Raw genomic sequence first — 18,976 nt, forward strand, 5'->3', positions numbered from 1 at the left:
CTTGGGAATGTAGCACTGAAAAAATAAAAGAAAAATTGTTTCTTTAGCTATGACTATTACAATTAGAAATATAAACTAGTGGAGCTCTCTGGTTTAAGAGAAATGTTAAAGAACTGGTTTTGCCTCAGAGATTTACTTCTGTAATCAGTTTTTGACAGCATTCTCCAGCAAATTACATGTTAGGAATTAGCATCTGAACGAGTTTTTTAAAAGTACCTGAGCCCCTGCTATCAGAATCCCAAAGTTTTACTTTGGACTCCTATCTACCTTTTTTTGTTTTTTTTTTTTTTTTTTTTTTAAGAACTTGTTTTTAAGTAATCTTTACATCCAATGTGGGGCTCAAACTCACAACCCGAGATCAAGACTCACACACTCCACCCACTGAGCCAGCCAGGCACTCCTCCTATCTAGTTTTAAAAATGATCGAAATTTGACTATTATTTTTCATATATCAAAGCAGCATGTTAAATAATAAGTTTTTTCAATTACATTGACATACTTTCTTTACTGCTTAATGAGATGTAAAATACACTTCCTTTTTAAATGAGGAGCTTGAGGTTTTAAACTTAATATGCTAACTTATTTTTATGAGTGTATTTAACGGTTTCTCCCCTGAGCTTCAGGGATCTCCATGCCAAAAAACAAATAGTTCTTAATCCTTTTCATGTGAGTGAAAGGAGGAATATGTATTTGCAAAGACATATTCTACATGAGAGACCATTTAAACTGCTCCTTTCCCTTGGGATTGTCTCATGTGGCCAGCTGCTGTCACTAAGGGCTGGTTTCCTTCACAGGGGGTTAGGTATTTTCTATGAAAGAATCATTGCAGCTCCCCTTCCATCTCCCTTCTCTTTGCTTCCCCTGATTTTAGGTGAAAACAATATACCTCCCCTGGCCTGGCATCTAACCAGGGGGTGAAGTAACCTATATCAACTGCCTCAAGGTTTACAGCCTACTTTAGACTTCCATTTTTAGAACTGAAAAAATCCTGAGTGTTAGCATTGGCACTGAGTGGGTTCCAAAGTGGCCTCTTCTTTACCTTATGGTTATTTGTTCACAGCTACTCAAGTCACATAAATTTTGTGGTATTACCTAAATTACTTAACCATTGTGTTGTTGGCTTGTGCAAGAACCCTGCTGAACTCTTGTCACGGGGAGCAAATTTGGAAGCCCCTTTAAAAATAAACAAAGGCAAAGCCATTTTTGAACTCTTAGAAGATTTAGTTATCAAGACTTGTGTGAGGAAGCCACTTTTGGTTGTAAGGGTGGAGATCCAAGTATGTGGCTCCATGGAAACTGGGGCATTAACTTCAAGCTTGATTCTAATTTGTGTTTATGTTTGTAAGTGTGTAAATTATGTTTCCATTTTAAATAATGCCTAATTTAATGGATTGCATCACTTTCAGATAAGAATACAGTCATTTGCACAACAGAACATTATTAGCCAAGCATAGGCTAGATTGCTATCTAGTCAACATAGGACAGGTCACTTAATTTATCTAGCCATCAGTTTCCTCATTGTAAGATGAGTGGCCCAAAGCAATCTCCAGGTCCACGAAATTCTGACACGAGTCCATGCTGGTGCCAGGGGCCTCTGGCTGTGCAAGCCAAACACATGGGGCAGGGAGCTGGCTGGCAACCGGTTCCATCCATCACCAAGCTCACAGGTCCTCATTGGCCTCCCAGAGTCCCTTACCCACCACAGAAAGAAGCAGAGGATTTTAGCCCTTGTCTACCTGGCCCCCAGGCTGTTTCCCAGACTGTTCCTTGGCCCTAGGTCTCATGGGCAGTGACTCAGTAACTGGTTTTGGGTTAACAACCATTGACCCTACTGAGTAAATAATGTGTTGTGGTCATGAAAAATGAACTTTAGTCCATCCCAGAAAGTCTGACCTCATACTTTTTGATAGTTTCCAAAATCCTTCAGCCCAGTTAGTGTCAACATGGTGCTAGACCATTCCTGACATTTTCTATGTAGCACACAAGAAAATAATTTTAAGAAATAGTAGTAGCTAACATTTATTGAGAAATATCTGTTCGGAGTAATTCTAAATGCTTTGTTTGTATAAGCTCATTTAAATTCATAACATGGGCAGCCCAGGTGGTGCACTGGTTTAGTGCCACCTTCAGCCCAGGGCATGATCCTGGAGACCCGGGATTGAGTCCGGTGTTGGGCTCCCTGCATGGAGCCTGCTTCTCCCTCTGCCTGTGTCTCTGCCTCTCTCTCTGTGTTTCTCATGAATAAATAAGATCTTTAAAACATAAAAATAAATAAAAATAAATTTATAACAGCCCTAAATCAGGCAGATATTGTTATCCTTGTTTTTTTAATAAGAGAGGAAAAGTGTAGAGATTTACATTTCCTAGAGTCAGAGAGCTAAGTAACAGAGCCAGTAATGGACCTTTGGAGCCCACCCTCGTCCCACACTGCTGCTGGGCCATCTCATACGGTTTGCATCTGCAGTCATGAACATCTGCGGTGGGCATCTGAGGCCAGAACACTCTGTGAGGGAACTGACAGAACTGATTACACAGATGACCCTGGGTGCCCGACCCAGAGCTTTAGGAAACGACCATGCTTCCCGAGATGACCACATTTGTGTCTGCATCCAGCATTGTTTTCCTTTTGTTTCTAGCTTGGGTTGGATATGGAGGAGTTGGAAGAAATTGAAGAAGATGCTGGGCTTGGCAATGGTGGTCTTGGGAGGCTTGCCGGTAAGTGACGTCATGAGTGTGTTATGTGTTATCTGGCCAGTTGATGGCTTCTCAGAGACAGATGGGCTCCCTAGGAGGAGTGCAAGGTATGACCTGGTTATAGAAGTCTTTGTTTTTGAGTTTGCACTATGGCTTGATCAGCTCTATACAAAGAGTAGAGATGGGAACTGGAACAAAAGAGACATTGCTTAAAACCCTTGGAGACATTGCTTAAAACCCCACAGTTAACCTGCTCCTTCCTGTGCACTTACGGGTTTCCATAGTGGCCCCTTTCTGTCACTGGCACTTGTCCACAGCTACTCACTTCACATACTTGTGAGCTGTGACCTAAGTTGTTTTACCATTATGTTGTTGTCTTGTGCTCTTAAAAGTTTGCTTCTGATTGACTAGTAGGCAATGATACTCTTGTCATATTATTGAGATGATGATGATTTAGTTCATTAATATCTTTTTTGTATGGATCCAGTTTGAGTGCTTTATCCAGGAAATGATTTTTCAACAGATATAAAGGAAAACATTAAAAAGATAATACCAACTCCATTAAATTAAAAATATGCTTCCCTGTGACCAAGCAGTTCTACTTCCTGATATTTACTCTCTTAAAGATATATTCAAAGATAAAAGTGCACAAGGAGGCATGTGAAAAAATTATTATATTATTGTTTGCTAAGGCAAAATATTAGAAATAACCTAATTTCCCTTGATCTAAGAATAGGTAAGTAAGTATTGGAACATATATGCTGCAAAAAAAATAGGCAGTAAAAGAATAAAAACAATAAAATTGATCTGTATGCACTTCTCTGGGTAGACCTCTCAAGGGGAAGGAAAAAAAGCAAGTGGCATTAAAAGCAACACAGTGTGATATGATTTATGTTTTTTAAAAATTAAATATTTTCTGTAAGTATATGTGTAAATCCATAGGGAAAAAAGTCTGGAATTTGAAATACTAAACTGCTCCCTCTGATCTTCCCTAGAGAGGAGTGCAAAACTGAGGGTGCTCACCCTGTCGTTAATGTTTTAATGTTTTTTACAATGAAGATATATTGCTTGTGAAATTTATTTTTTTATTTTAATTCCAGTATAATTAATATACAGTGTACTTGTGAAATTTAAATTGAATAATAAAAATGTACCACCATACAGGTCTTTATCAGATTGCACTCTATGAAAAATAATCTATTTCTTCTTTTTTCAGAAACGATTTCAGTATCTCTTAATTTTACACACACTTTCAAATTACTGAAAATCCATTGGAGTGTATTTCATGGTATTTAATCCTTACTACATTGGTTGCAGTGTGCATTGACATTGCTTTTAGTATTAAAAAATACTACCTTGTAAAGTCAACCACTGAGCAATTTAGTAGGCTTTCCATGAGGCTGTAGAAAGACCAGCAGAACCAGTGGCATACACATTGAAGAATGACAACCAGCCTGCCTTTCATTTATGTAAAGCCCCAGGCCTATTTGTTGTCTGGGTTAACCCCACTCTGTACCTGATATTAATGACCTTCCATTGGCTAAGGTCACAATGTGAAGTGGTAAATGAGGCTGAGTGATTCTCATTAGATGGCCTCATCTCTGACATGACTGAAAAAGTTGGGACCCTTTTGGTCAGGCTCTGAAAATAATTTGATCAAAAGCAAGGAAAAAGCAAATGGCCACAGCTCTGAGAGAGCAGGAACTAAGCAGAGTCAGGCCATGGCAGCACAGGGACTGAAAGACCACTGTGATGTTACAGTAACTTGAAGGCATTGGCCTTTGTAGATTCTCTGTTTTAGGGCCCCACCGTGAACCTACTTGAACCTACTTCAGCCGGTATCTGTTTGATCTACAAATGCTCTTTTCAGTTTTAGATCCTATTGTACATTTCCTCATTCTCTGTATATTTCTCAGTTCAAATTCCTGAAAGGAACAATCAGTAACAGTTACAATAGTAACCCCTCAGATTGCACCTGGCCACAACATAGACCCCTGCCCAGCCTTTTGATTGGCTGCTCTGGATAGGGGGGGTCTGTCATTAATGGTTTTGGCTAGAGGAAACAGAAAATCTTTCATCAGTGAGTTCAACCAACAAAGACATGTGTTATCACTGACTAAGCAAGGACTCCATGATTCTTCAGGTTTGGGATCTTTGTGGTTCTTTTGGCTTTTGTTTCATGGGGAAAAAAATGGCAAGAGCAAGGAAATCTTTCACTGCACCCAGCAGACTTCTTAGAACCTCTCATTAGATTGTAGGCCATTGTGTGCCCATGCCAAAACCAATCACTGGTGAAGGAAATAGAATTACTAGATTTGGCTTTGAAGCTTAGACCAAAGCACGATTCATTTCCTGGCCCAGCCTCCCTGAAGCATGTGACCACCTGATATCTGAACAACATTGGAATTCCATTAACCGGAAAGATAGTCTGCCACAGCTAGTTGGGTAGCTGGTCACATGTAAATAATACTCTCCTAAGGCCATCTTTTCAAGCAGGGGCCATAGAGACAGCTTCCCTTAGAAAGGGCAGTGTGAGTGACAGACACAATAATGAATATATCTAAGGCAGGCCAGCTTCCTTATCATTCTCAAATGAAATGCCAACATGTACACAATGTTACAGACAACATGTATGGTGAGATAGTAAATGCTGTTTGTTTTCTTCTTTATACATTTTTGTATTTTCTGATTTTTTCTATAATACTCATTTTATAATTTTAAAATGTTATTTTAAAAATTTAATACTGTACAGCTATCTCTGTGCTTTAAAATACACATGTGGTTTTTCAGAGAAAAATGTTTTATGGCTGCCATGTTTTTTAAAGAAAGATGAAATTTGTTTTGTTTTAAAAGATAAAATTTGGACTAACCTTGATGACTCTGCCTTTTGCCTGTGCTCTCTTTAATTTAGCTTGCTTCTTGGATTCCATGGCAACCCTGGGACTTGCAGCCTATGGATATGGCATCCGATACGAATATGGAATCTTCAATCAGAAGATCCGAGATGGATGGCAGGTATGTGAGCCATCTTTCAAAATCTTGTTATTAAAATACTTCTCCTTCATAGCATTCTGGGTGATTTATAATTTACAGATACTTAATATAGAGCTCTTCTAATATCTCTGGCATTAAATTGACATCACTAAAAACTAGCAGTCTTCCCCCTTTGGGATGTGAGTTCCCTAAGAGCTGAGAGCCTGCCATAGCACCTCACATAATGTCTGACTCATAAGAATACTCTGAAAACATTCATCACTGACACCTGAATGCAGACCCTCTACAATGTGTGACATCTGTTCTCTGCAGCATGCAAAAGGAGGAGCACATCTTTTGACTTATGACCTTCCCCTATAACTCTTGCTGGTAGGAAGCATGCTGCTATTTTATAGGTGAGAAAATGGAGACTCTTAAGCAGTGGAGTTACCTCAGATCACACTGCTGGCAAACATGGCTCTATATCCCCAGATTTCCAGGTCCACGTTCAGTATTCTTCTCTATACTCAGTCTCGCCCTCCTTAATTTGTTTATCTTACAAGACACATAAGCTCACTGTTCTAATTTTTTTTTATAAGATACAAGCAGGCAGTCTTGTAACTTTTATGTCCAATAAATCTGGCACCTATTTAATATGTATAGTTATAGTGTTCTGCAGAAATCTGCACAGTAGTAATCAGTCCATACAAATCACTTTCCTTTGATTTTTATATAACCAAACTGGATTCTTAGGTATTTGTTTCTTTTATCTTTGGTCATTCTTTGAGCCTACAATCGCCCTAGTCTGAATAGTCTTCCCTGATGCTAAGTATGATTTACGCTTTCTCTCTCCCTTTCTTTTTCCCCTACACACACACATCATTAACAAAAAGAGGCTGGATTCGATTTCCAAAAAGCCCACATTCTCTGAGCCCCTCCCACACTTCTATGAGTTAGTCTGAGATAGAAGAGTGCTCAGGGTAGGACAGGGCGACCTAGGCTGGAACTAATCGCAAGGGGGAGGAAGGATGAGAATAAATTTAGTGTCAGCGCCATTCTCCTTCCTGCAATCAGGATTTTGACACTCTCTGAGCTGAGCAAGAAGGAACTAAAAGGTTTGGTGGGATGAGAGAATGCACCAAGGAAAAGTCTCAGAAGGATAATACTAGGAACATCTTGAAAGATAAACTTCCAAATTTTGTTAAGGACCAGTGTGTTTTAGGTATCCATAAATAAATTAGAGGGCAGCACTGTGTAGGGAAAAATATGTAGGCCCTAATTGAGATCTGGTTTCTAATTTGAGGCCTAATTGCAACTCATTATGAGGTGTGTTGCTTTGATTAGTTTACCTGATGCCTCTGAGCCTCAATTTCCTCATCTGCAAAATGGAGATACCAGCTTCACAAAACCATTATGAATATATGTAAAATGTATGGTACACAGATAGGCTCCCAGTAAAATGTTAATTTTGCCTAAGAAAAAGAGGATAATTTAATAAATTGTGGTATTATATAATAAATATCGATGTAGTTATTATTATATTTGTATTAATTTTAATGAAATGGGAAACTTTATGTTAGTTGAGGAAAGGAGGTATGGAATCATATGGATGGTATGACTATCCAAAAGAAGCCAAAAAGGTAAAATACTAGGAAAAAATACATCAGTTTCAACAGTAGTTATCTCTGGGAGATAGGATTACAGGTAACTTTTACTATCTTATATTTGTTCTTCCACATGACTCATATTCCATAAGAAATGTGTATTTTATAATCATAAAATTAGGGACACCTTGATGGCTTAGTGGTTGAGCATCTGCCTTTGACTCAGGTCATGATCCTGGGGTTTTGGGATCGAGTCCGACATCAGGATCCCCTCGGGGAGCCTGCTTCTCCCTCTGGTTATGTCTCTGCCTCTCTGTGTGTCTCTCATGAATAAATAAATAATCTTAAAAAAATAACAATCACAAAATTTATAAAAACAAAATAACGAGTTCCCTTCCTCAATGAACTAACCTAGAGTTCCAGTGTGAGAAATCTAGTTTAGCCTGCATTTCCAGGACAACCAATGTTTTGACACCATCTGACCAAGCAATATATGGTATCCATTTTCAGTCTTTGAAAGTTCCATGTGGTATTCATTATACCCCAGAATGTTTAAGGATTTTCTTTCTTATCTCCTTACTGTCCTATGAAAAATTTAAAAGAAACTCAGCAAATCAATCTCAAAAAAATTTTTTTGAAGCACATTTTCCCCAGAATTTAATGAAAGTTTGCTCTTTGAAAATCATACCTGGTACCTTTGCTACTGTTAAGTGGCCTTTATTCTAGGAAACCATCCCTTTTTCTCCTATCAGACCCAGGAAGTATATATTTCTGATGTGCATAAAAATGAGAGACTGTGTGGCTTTTGCTAGTCTCCAAAGCTGACCTCACTAGCCATCATCACCACTCTCATGATGACTTGAAACGGAGTCAGAAAAACTCATAATAGTATTTACCATATACATTATTTACTGGGGTGGTATTTTAAATACATTATACTATGAAAAAAGAAACTATTTCCATAAAAAAACAAAATGTATCTTCTGGGAAAGCAGCATGCCTCTAGGTGGGCATGCCCTCAAGCACATCAGATACATCATTGCTAAAGAAAATGGCACAAGCTGGGAAGAGTCTTTTTTTTTTTTTTTTAAGTAGGCTCCACATCCAATGTGGGGCTTAAACTCATGACCCCAAGAGCAAGAGTTGCATGCTTGGTGCCCCAAGCTGGGAAGATTTTTGAAGGTTAATGGACTTATATTTTTTGAAGTCTCTCTTGAAGGAAGATTTACAGTAACATAGTGTTCATTGTGAACCCCATACAGGAAATCATTTTATTGCCAAAATTCTTGACTTAAAAAAATTCTTGAAGTCTATCTAACGAGAATCATTGAAAGTTTATCAGTAATAGTGTTCTATGAAAATAATTGGCTCCTGGGAGGAGGAAGGGAAAGACAATTGCAACAGCCTAGCATTAAAGTTTAACAATCATTACCAAAGTTCTGAGCAGAAAGGTGCTCACAGCAGGTGTCTTAGAGTTGAATCAAACAACATCTACAGAACCCTTCCCTCTCCTCAGAACCTGTGCCAAGTCTGCTGTAACTAGTCATGCACAATTCACATTGCCCAATAAGCTTCTAGTTACCACTATTGAATTTGTGGTGTTCCCCAGAAACAGTTTTCAATGATTTGTTCCATCAGAAAACAAAGTTTGTTTGCTTGTAAGGTCTTCATGTCCTGTGTGTCCCACCGTTGAGAGGGAAAGCATTTCTTAGAATTCAGTCACTAACAGAGCTCCCTGAGCCGACCTCTGCTTCTGTGCTGGCTATAGTACAGATTCCATTGAGTCATTCCTCTAGGGAGGTGCCAAGTCTAGGCTGTCCCCCCTCGCCTGACTGGCACACTACTTCTCACTCCACAGACCCATGCTCACTTTGTCTCAGTTATCTTTCATCTGGGATTCTCAGACCCAACAGCCCCCTTGGATGTAAATAAAGCCTTCTTCCATCTTGCCCCCCCCCTTCGTATGGCTCAGCATGTTAGTGCATTCAGGGATCATTGGCTATGTGGAAATCTAAATTTACAGAGCAGTTTATTGATTTATTGAAAGAAAGAAAAGTAGAGAAGACGTTTATCACCATTCCGCAGCTTCTGTGGATTTAGAGGGAGTGGTAGGGGGCAGTTCTCTTTTCTCCTTTGATCTGCTCAGACCAACTTGTGGTTATGAAATGTTTTTCAATTTACCTTAAAAACAAGCTTTGTGAACTTGAGGGAATTAATTATCTGATTCCTTGCCAAATCAGGAAGAGACTCAAAATAAAGAACGGCAGGCTAAGAATTCTATCTTTCTACAGAACTTATTACCCCAGTGAACTTAAAATCAGCCATTATTCAGCAGGGAAAAGCTAGACCATCATTTGATATCATTAAGAGTAATCTGCTGATGTGCCTTGTCACTTTGTGTACCCTCAGAAGAGCAAACGCAGGCTCTGACTTGCATAGGAGTGGGCCAGTGGTGGCAAGTCCAGAGTTCATCTCTTGTAAGAGCATTGAAAGCTGCTTGAGGGCAAACCAATATGATCTCGCTGCATTTCTCAGCAGAAAATACGTTGTCAGCTCTCCTGTACACATGGCTTTTGAGAGGAAAGCTATTTCTACCTCATTGTCTTGTTTCGTGGCATACCTTCAGGTATGTTTCACGACAGTCCCGAGCGCTGAAATGAAGTGTCTTCCTGTTACAGGAAGCAGTGTTCACACTGACCAGTATTTGAAAACCCCCACCTTCCCTTGCCTAAGAGCCGCAGAAAGTGTTTGGTAAGTCAGGATGTTTTGATCCTTTGCGGATATTCTCATTTGTGTGGAGTTTCTAGTTTTTAACACAAGCTTGTGGACTCTAGATGAAAGATTAACAACTGATGAAATGCAACCGTTTCCTGTTAAATTTTTATTTTATTTTTTGTTGTTCTCCTTCTAACTAGAATAGCAGAAGTCTAAATTGTGAGTTGCAGTTACTGACTTCGTATCACCACGTAGCTCCTGAGGACTTGTTAAAAATGCAGAATTTCAGACCACTCCCCAGACTGAGAATCTGCATTTTTAACAAGGTTTGCTCAGCTGATTAGCTCAAACCTTGCTCCAGCTTTCCCTAGGCTTCACCCTACCTGTGATGCATCCTCCTGCCTCCCATGTCTCTCGAACTCCCAGATCTACCATTTACAGATTTTGTTTCTAAGTCTCCTTTTCATTCACCATTATGCTGGTACTTAGTATAATTGGGTAGCTCACTGGCTTTCTTAACATAAAGTCATGATCAATGTTTGAATAAATGCCTGTGTATTTACTTGTCTGTCTGTTGACGCCAGTGGTTTGTCTAATATCTCAAAAGACAGTAGCTGTGTTTGTCTCCACACTATCCCTGGGGCAGGCACTGAATTCATATGTAGGTGGTAGTCATGAAACATCCAGCAGTCCATCATAATTCATAAACAAAATCTTTTTAAACTAAAGCTAAGTTTTCTAAAAGGGGAAGGTGAGGAATCAGATAAGTAAAATAACCAGATTTGGGGTAATCTCTTTGACAGGAGTACTTTGTACTAAAAGCCCTTACTCCTCCTTTCTTGTCAAAACAAAATTGCATTATTTAATATATATGTAATATTTTAATGTTTTTACTAATAATATCTTTACCTTAAAAATACATCCCTCCTCTCCAATGCATTTTTGTTTTGTTTTGGCACATCTGTTGCAAACCAAAATTCATTTGATGTCCAGAATACCCTAAATATAAATTATGATTTTTAAATTTTTTATAAGAAATATGTGGTTATAAATAAACATAAATACATGAGAAAATGTTAAAATTGTCAATAAATTCCTTACATCTTAGTATATGTTATTTTCAAAATGAACCATAATTAATGTTCCTTATCAGATCAAAATTACTAAAGCGATTGAATTCAACAAACACTGCAAGATGTAATGGTATCTTATATCTATATTGAAATAAGCTTTCTTAAGAGAGCTCTCTATGATTAGTATTTCTGAACTGGTCTGTGCATTCTAGGCAAAAGAATCTTTACAGATTCTCCATCATATGGGAGCCATCAGGTTCCGGTATCCAATTGTAAACATCCCTGGATAGCTTCTCTCTATCCCTCAAGCTGGACAATTGTATTCACAGATGTTAAGACACAGGCTTTAGAACCCATAGAACTAAGGTCAAATCTCAGCCATACCATATACTATCTGTTTGATAGTATATCAAACATCATGGGGGTCACTTTGTAAAGTATAAAGTGACTTTGAGCAAGTTACAATTTCCTCATCTTTATAAAGGGAAAAGTCATGGACTGCCTGGGTGGCTCAGTCGGTTAAGCATCTGCCTTCGACTTGGGTCATGATCCGAGGGTCCTGAGATTGAGCCCCACGTCAGGCTCTCTGCTCAATGGGGAGTCTGCTTCTCTTTCCATCCTTCTACCCTCACTCCTGCTCTGTTTCTCTTTCTCTCTCCTCTCTCCCAAATAAATAAATATTTTTTTGTAAAAGGGAAAAATCGTAGCTCCATCCTATAGGGTTGGGCTATGAGAATTAAATGTAGTCATATGTATTGACAAGTATGATTATTGTTGATTTAGGTTGTTATACTCTACCAAAGGTAAATTGAGATTGATAGAACCAATATTCTTTCTTACCAAAACAGTATTCTTGCATTGATTTAGTCAAAGATAGTTTTGATTCTACATAATTTGCTTTGAGATCATTGAAGTTCCTCTCCTGAAAAATAAACTCCCTGCCATGTCCTTTTTGCAGATAGAAGAGGCAGATGATTGGCTCAGACATGGAAACCCCTGGGAGAAGGCCCGGCCTGAGTTCATGCTGCCCGTGCACTTCTATGGGAAAGTGGAGCACACCAACACTGGGACCAAATGGATCGACACCCAGGTATTCAGAGTGTCCTCATGATGAGTGCCTTGTATAGTATAGCACAGAGGATGATGTGTATATGATATTGAGAATAGTATATTGTATATTGAATAATAGAATATGTTTTTATCAATAAATCTGTTCCTTCTTGTAGTGAACCCACTCTTTGAAAACAAGGGAGCTTAGACCAAGAGAGAAGCAACTTCCCCAAGGTCTAGTGAATATTAGGGTCATTTTGCAATCAGCTTTATCAGAAATTAACAATTCTATAATCCTAGTATGCTTAGCTCTCCAGTATTATATAAAGCTTTTGATACCAAGATTAAATAAATTTAAATGTCATTCCTTACCTCACTGCTATAGATACATTTACTTGTGACTTTTTAGGGGTAAATATTTTTTCCTCCCCTCTCCCAAGGGTAGATATTTTAAAAACTGAAGTATTTATTCAAAGGATTGCCAAAATTTTTATCTATTGCAAAGTCAAGAAAATAATACAAAATATTGCAAAATGCATTATTATTTTATGCAAAATCACTTTTAGAGAAATAAAGCTAGTGTCAATCCAGATAGACTTAATTCATGATAGGTATTTATCCTGCCACTAGATTTGAGCATTACCATGTTGCTGACCAATTAATTCACTTCTCAGCACCCCTAGTGATCCTTTGTGCTTTGCTGTCTTCTCATTTTCTGATTAATAACTCCTATTAATACTAGACTGAATTGTCCAATCTTTGGAGGCTTTACTTGAGATATTTGCTTAATAAATACGATCTCAGGCTAGGAAGGATATGTCACTGGCCATTCTTTAAAAGTGTAAAGAAAATGGTAAAGAGCAAGTTAATATTTTTAGCTGGCAAAATTGTGAGTGAAATTCAGTACTGTAATGCTTAATTCAGTTGGCTTGTGGATTATTTCCCCATGAATAAATGCTTTATTTTATTTTAGAAGAACCAAGACCCACTTTATAGTTGATTTTTTAAACTGATAATTTATTCTGCTAATCCACATAAAGCTCTTCACAGTTCAGAAAAAAAAAAAGACTATTTAAAAATGATTTTTCTATATGAGGGTAGATAGAATTTATTCAACATAGGAAATAGCAGATTAGAAGCTAAAATAGATCATTATAGTATAATCGTTTATGGAATAAACTAGTACTGTAAATTCAAAATAAGTTTCTCTTTCTCTTTTTCTACATTTGGTTAAACAATAGAACACAATCTAAGTTGTAGCTCGTTACAGATATGGTCAGGAGAGCAGCAAACAAATGAATCATTAATATATCCAAAGAATTCACACATGTAGTTGGTATTAAACTAGTGAGTATTTAGTATACATTTTGGTGTCTAAAACTTCCAGTGACTTCTGACCTATTTAAATGTATATAGCTTACACAATCAGTCCTGAAAAATATTCTGTTTACAATAGGTCCCACTGTTGAGCTACCTTGTATTTATGGAACACCTCTAGCCATTTTCATAATATATCCGAAAGTTCAGTTAGAAACAGTATATTTTTCTGTGCCCACAAAGGCAAGGTTATGGGGCAGATGCAATATAAGGTGAGCTGCCCCAAGCTGTGCAGCACTTTATGGATTTATAGAAGCCATTGCCCAAGTCAGCTCAAGGTCTGTAGCTGGTGAGGTCAGAGAGCATGAGGACAGGCATGGTATACACATGCTGTGGGCAACTTCCAATAAACCGAGCAATCCGTTTCACTTGTATTTCACCTCAGGTCCTCTGGGAAACAGACACCAGAGAGAATCAGAAGTCCAAGTGACATTTTGGGGCAATGCCTGTGAATGACAGGGCGTGGGAGGTGGAGTGGAGGAGGCATGGCACCTACGAAGAGAAAAGGGGAAAGAAGGAGGATTCTTAGGAAGAACCTCAGTGGGCCATATAACTCAGAGCAAGCAGCCAGGCTGGTAGGGCCTGAGATTAAAGATTGCTCATGGGACAAGTCCTAGCTCTCAAGATCCCACCACAATGGGACCATCTTTAAGAAAGCACAGCTTTGTCTGGGCTCAGCTCGAGCTCCCAGGTGACAAGTTCTGCCTGAAGTTCTCTAAAGGGACATCCGAGCTGTGTGCTTCCCCAGCTGCCTTAATTACACTTTAAGGGTCAAAAGAACAAATCGTGTTTGAACCCAGACTCACTCCCACTCTGTAAACACCTTTTCCCATGGATCACAATGTGCTTTAAAAAAAAATCTCCAGAGACCTTTGTTTCCTAGTAAAAGGCATTTAAAAAAAGAATGATTTATTACTTCGAGGTCATGGTACTCATGGAAGCATGACTGAATAGTGGTGATTGACTCATACAGGCTATAATGCTCCATCCATTCATAATTCAACAGACCACATTAGAGATTTGCGTTTAGGTTTCAACCCTACCACTGACTGTGACTGTGGGCAAGTCACTTCTCTCTCAGCCTCATTCCTCTCATGTCCAAAATGAGTGGGTTGCACTAAATGATCTCTGGCATCCTCCAGTACAATCATTCTGTCATTCCCCTTCCTTTGAGCTTGGCTGATGAGGCAGGGAATAGAGGTGAGTCTTTTCCCACAGAAATTTTAAATTCACGTGCAACATAGTTATCTTCCTGTTCTTCTCTGTCTCAGTGACCATCACAAAGCCTGAGCTACATTTTCTAAAGCTCACCTCTTACACCCGTCCAGCTAACTATCAGCTGATTTGTCAGTTCACTAACATAGCTGTTCTTCATGCAGCTTTGAAAAATCTTGCATATTATTTTCAACGTCATCTATAATCTATCTTCATATATTTCTGTTCCATTAATTTTCACCATATTTGAAATCAGATCATTGAATTACTTACACTAGGGCAGCCTGGGTGGGCTCAGCAGTTAAGCACCACCTTCAGTTCAGGGTGTGATCCTGGAGACCCAGGATTGAGTCCTATGCTGGGCTTCCTGCATGGAGCCTGCTTCTCTCTGCCTGTGTCTCTGCCTCTCTCTCTCTCTCTCTGTCTCTCATGACTAACTTTAAAAAAAATCTTTGAATTACACTAAACCTTGCCTGATTACTATTTTTTAATGGGTATGGATTCACATTTGTTACTTTGCATATCATATTTTACTATTCTCAGAATAATGACTTAAATAAACATGAAAGAGCTGTACCCAGATTAGGGTGAGGGACACAAAGCAAAGTCAACCTGGGAATGATATAGTGAACCATCAGTCTGGATGATTCCAGTTATCCAGATTGCTCCAGTGGGAGAAGACTCCACATAGCCCCTAAGACTCCCTCAGACCTAGGACCCTTATCTTGTTTTAGGCCTCCTACAGTCTGGTCTGGTGATGGAGCTAAGAACAGAATCCCAGTTGCCAAATCCTGGCCCACTGTTCAGCCTACATCACCACACATGTAGTGGTGAACTGAGCAGCTGCTTTGGTTTAATCCCACAGGTGGTCCTGGCCCTGCCATATGATACCCCAGTGCCTGGGTATTTGAATAACACCGTCAATACTATGCGCCTCTGGTCCGCTCGGGCGCCAAACGACTTTAACCTCAGAGACTGTGAGTACAGCCTGGGCTCCCATGAACGTTCATGCGTGTTTAATCTTTTTGATCTCAGAGGCAACCAGATCAGCACCAGCTCTAAAAAAAATGACACAAAACAAGGATCTCAAGGACTGGGACATATATGGTTTCTGTATGTGTCAGTGAGAGAGAAAGAGAGAGAGAGAGAGAGTGTGTGTGTGTGTGTGTGTGTGTGTAATCTTTCTGATAGCCAGTTAGTATCAAATTGAACTTGGGAGAAAAGACTTGAGTTTCTGGTTGGAAGTCTTCAGTGAGCAGCCATGTTATGGAGCACACATGGAGGACATTTTAAAAACAGCTCTTCTCTTTGGCCCTCTTATATTCTCATGTGAATCACAGCATGATGGTCTGTGGAAATCCTTTTGGATTTTCAGAATTTGTAGGAATCCCCTACATCCACATGGCACGCAGCACGCATCAGGTGAGGTCAGGGGGCTTCGAACACAGTGGCTAGCTTGTCTATTTATTCATTTTTCTAACCTTCCCCTCAGTTAACGTTGGAGACTACATTCAGGCCGTACTGGACCGAAATCTGGCGGAGAACATCTCCCGGGTCCTCTATCCCAATGATAATGTGAGTGGTCAAGCTTGCTTTCTCAGTGGAGACAGAAACAGCTTATTTCAGAAGCACTTTGCCACAGTCCATAAAGCTCATCTTCAATACTGATTTCTTTCTTCAGTGCACAATAATCTCCATATCTCTTCCTGAATTATCTAGATTTCCCCTCCCACCCAAGTAAGGAAAACAAATCTGTACAACTCATGCAGTCAGAATTGGTATTTTGCCTTTGACTATTGACCTCACAACTAATTAGGAGGTTGTGTGTACATTTCAAAACAAAACCTGGTAAAAAGATGAAGTGAGACACTGGTGAATTACTACTTTCTTTCCAAACAGAATTTTCTTCCAAGAGTCAGAAGACCCCAGAGACTTCCAGTGTGGCCTCTTCCCTTTACTGACAGGTTCTTCCCAGCCTTCTACACTCAGGCAAGGTGGGGTCTGGACCTTGGACCAGATCCAGGAGCAAACATTGTTTCTTATGCCATTATTCATCTCTTGAAACTTTTCTTTATAGGTGATTGTTCCTAATTTTACACCAAAAATAGCTTAGCTAAAATTTAATTTTTTTTTTAAACTTGGAACTGCATCACAGATGAGATGACCACTATGGATTCTTAGTTGGTTTAAATATACCTAGCTCTATCTTATATGTGGGTAAAATTATATTCTTGAAGCTATAACGATTTACTCTTTTAATAATAAGTCTCAGAAACAACAACTCTTGCCTCTACAACAAGAGTGGAGTAGTACTCTACTCTGCAAAGATGGCACGAAACAAGGATTGGGAGACTAGGACATAAATGGTCCTTAAGACCGAGCATCCACTTAGTGGTATAGTCTCTAGATTAAGTTTGCTGCAGCATTTTCAGAAACTTAATGGCATATGTTATTCTTTTCCTTTGAGAAAGACATTGTGACTTCAGTACATGTCAGAAAAATCTCTGACCCAAAAGTAAAAAAGTTGTTTTGTTTTGTGGTCAATTAAAGTAAGAATCCCTCCAAGCCAACTTGTCTAGCCAAACCTAGCCTGTAGTATTATTTAACTGCAAGGGGCTTAAAATTCATCCTCCTATCTTCATTCAGTAAGGGCCAATCCTAACTTTACTTGGAAATAACCATCTACAGCAATTCACAGGGGATACGGAGTTAGCATAGGGTGCAAAGTTAACTAAATTGAGTAAAAGGTAGTTAACTGTCAGAGTCATGCCTGTTTATCAGTACGAGTTGATAAATCATTTTGGTACTATAATTACAAAAACAAACTCATTCACTCTCCCCAGCTTGGCCATAGCCCTCGTCCAGACATTAGTCTCTCTTCCAGGAATCTTGCAACTGTCCTCTTCCTGCAGCTAGTTATTTTTTTCTTGCTTAACGCTCTTTAAAATCTGATCACCTGGGATCCCTGGGTGGCGCAGCGGTTTGGCGCCTGCCTTTGGCCCAGGGCGCGATCCTGGAGACCCGGGATCGAATCCCACGTCAGGCTCCCGGTGCATGGAGCCTGCTTCTCCTTCTGCCTGTGTCTCTGCCTCTCTCTCTCTCTCTCTGTGTGACTATCATAAATAAATAAAAATTAAAAAAAAAAAAAAAAAAAAAAGAAAATCTGATCACCTGTAAGAAAAGTGCAGAATCTTAGATGTGCTCCCTAAGTTCTTCAGTGATTCAGTCAAGAGTTCTCTGATTCATCCTCCATGTCTTGTCTGAGGTCCCCACTGTGCAGGACTGCTCTTGCTAATCTTTCTCACCTTGAAGAGAAGGTTCTTGCAGCTTCCTTCCTGGCAGAACTGATATCAGCTGCCTATGTTCTAGAATTGGTTGGGAGAAGAAGGCTGAGAGTCCCAACAATCTGGCATATAAACTTTTACTTTACTCCTTTCTCCCCATTTTCAGTACAGAGTGGTACCCCTGCTTTCAACTCTACCTGCCTCCCTCCAGCCCAGAGAGCCCTGTGTTACCTTCTCCAGAGAATACATATTGGGCCTCTGCCTGAGTAGGAGAAGGAGATTGCTCAGCTGAGGGAACTGGGGATGAAGTCTGAGGTTCATCCTGCTTCTTAGGTGCACAACTAACCTTGTACCACATCTTCATCCCTACTTCTACAGGCACCCAGTGCTGCCAAGTCCTGAACCTGAGGGGCTTTGGCGCATACGTTTATTTGCTTTTTTGGCTCTTCTACCAGGTCAAGATTCAGCTCTCCTGGGTTTTCTAGCCCAATTACCACTCACCCCTCAATTTTTTAGCTTTGAAAAGGTTGTTGCTGTTGTCTTGTCTCCCATTCCCTTTATCTGATATTTGTATGCCTTTTTAAAACCCCTTTACACTTCAGGAAAGAGCGAAGTCTAATGTCTGCCCTCTCCACTTGTCCTGTGAGCTTTAGTTGTAAAGTTCTCTGGGCAGGAGATCCCTGACATAATCTGGCCCTGCCTAACGGTGTGAGCCACTCTCACTCACTCTCTGGCTTGAAGTTTTTTGAAGGAAAGGAGCTAAGATTGAAGCAGGAGTACTTTGTGGTGGCGGCTACCTTGCAAGATGTCATCCGACGTTTCAAAGCCTCCAAGTTTGGCTCTACCGACAGTGCCAAAACCACATTTGATGCCTTTCCAGATCAGGCAAGTATTCGGTCTGTGAACAGGGGCAGAGACGATTGAGGGACCAGGACTTCCCATCAGATTTACTCCTCTTTTTCAGTGCTAAAGAAGTTGAGTAGGTGTGATA

The 18,976-nt window shown here is 39.6% G+C and overlaps 1 protein-coding gene across 1 annotated transcript in view; it reads left to right on the plus strand.

Annotated features, from left to right (window-relative positions):
* The window catches only part of PYGL (glycogen phosphorylase L), a 42,204-nt gene that overhangs the window by 5,197 nt on the left and 18,031 nt on the right, over positions 1 to 18,976 (plus strand). Inside the window, exons 3-8 of the mRNA XM_041758231.1 lie at positions 2,637 to 2,715; positions 5,606 to 5,709; positions 12,018 to 12,149; positions 15,567 to 15,678; positions 16,194 to 16,276; positions 18,727 to 18,870. Coding sequence (XP_041614165.1) covers positions 2,637 to 2,715; positions 5,606 to 5,709; positions 12,018 to 12,149; positions 15,567 to 15,678; positions 16,194 to 16,276; positions 18,727 to 18,870 — 654 coding nt within the window. The remainder of the gene's footprint in view (positions 1 to 2,636; positions 2,716 to 5,605; positions 5,710 to 12,017; positions 12,150 to 15,566; positions 15,679 to 16,193; positions 16,277 to 18,726; positions 18,871 to 18,976) is intronic.

The sequence above is a fragment of the Vulpes lagopus genome, chromosome 6 (genome assembly GCF_018345385.1).
Source record: "Vulpes lagopus strain Blue_001 chromosome 6, ASM1834538v1, whole genome shotgun sequence".
Classification (NCBI taxonomy): Eukaryota; Metazoa; Chordata; class Mammalia; order Carnivora; family Canidae; genus Vulpes; species Vulpes lagopus.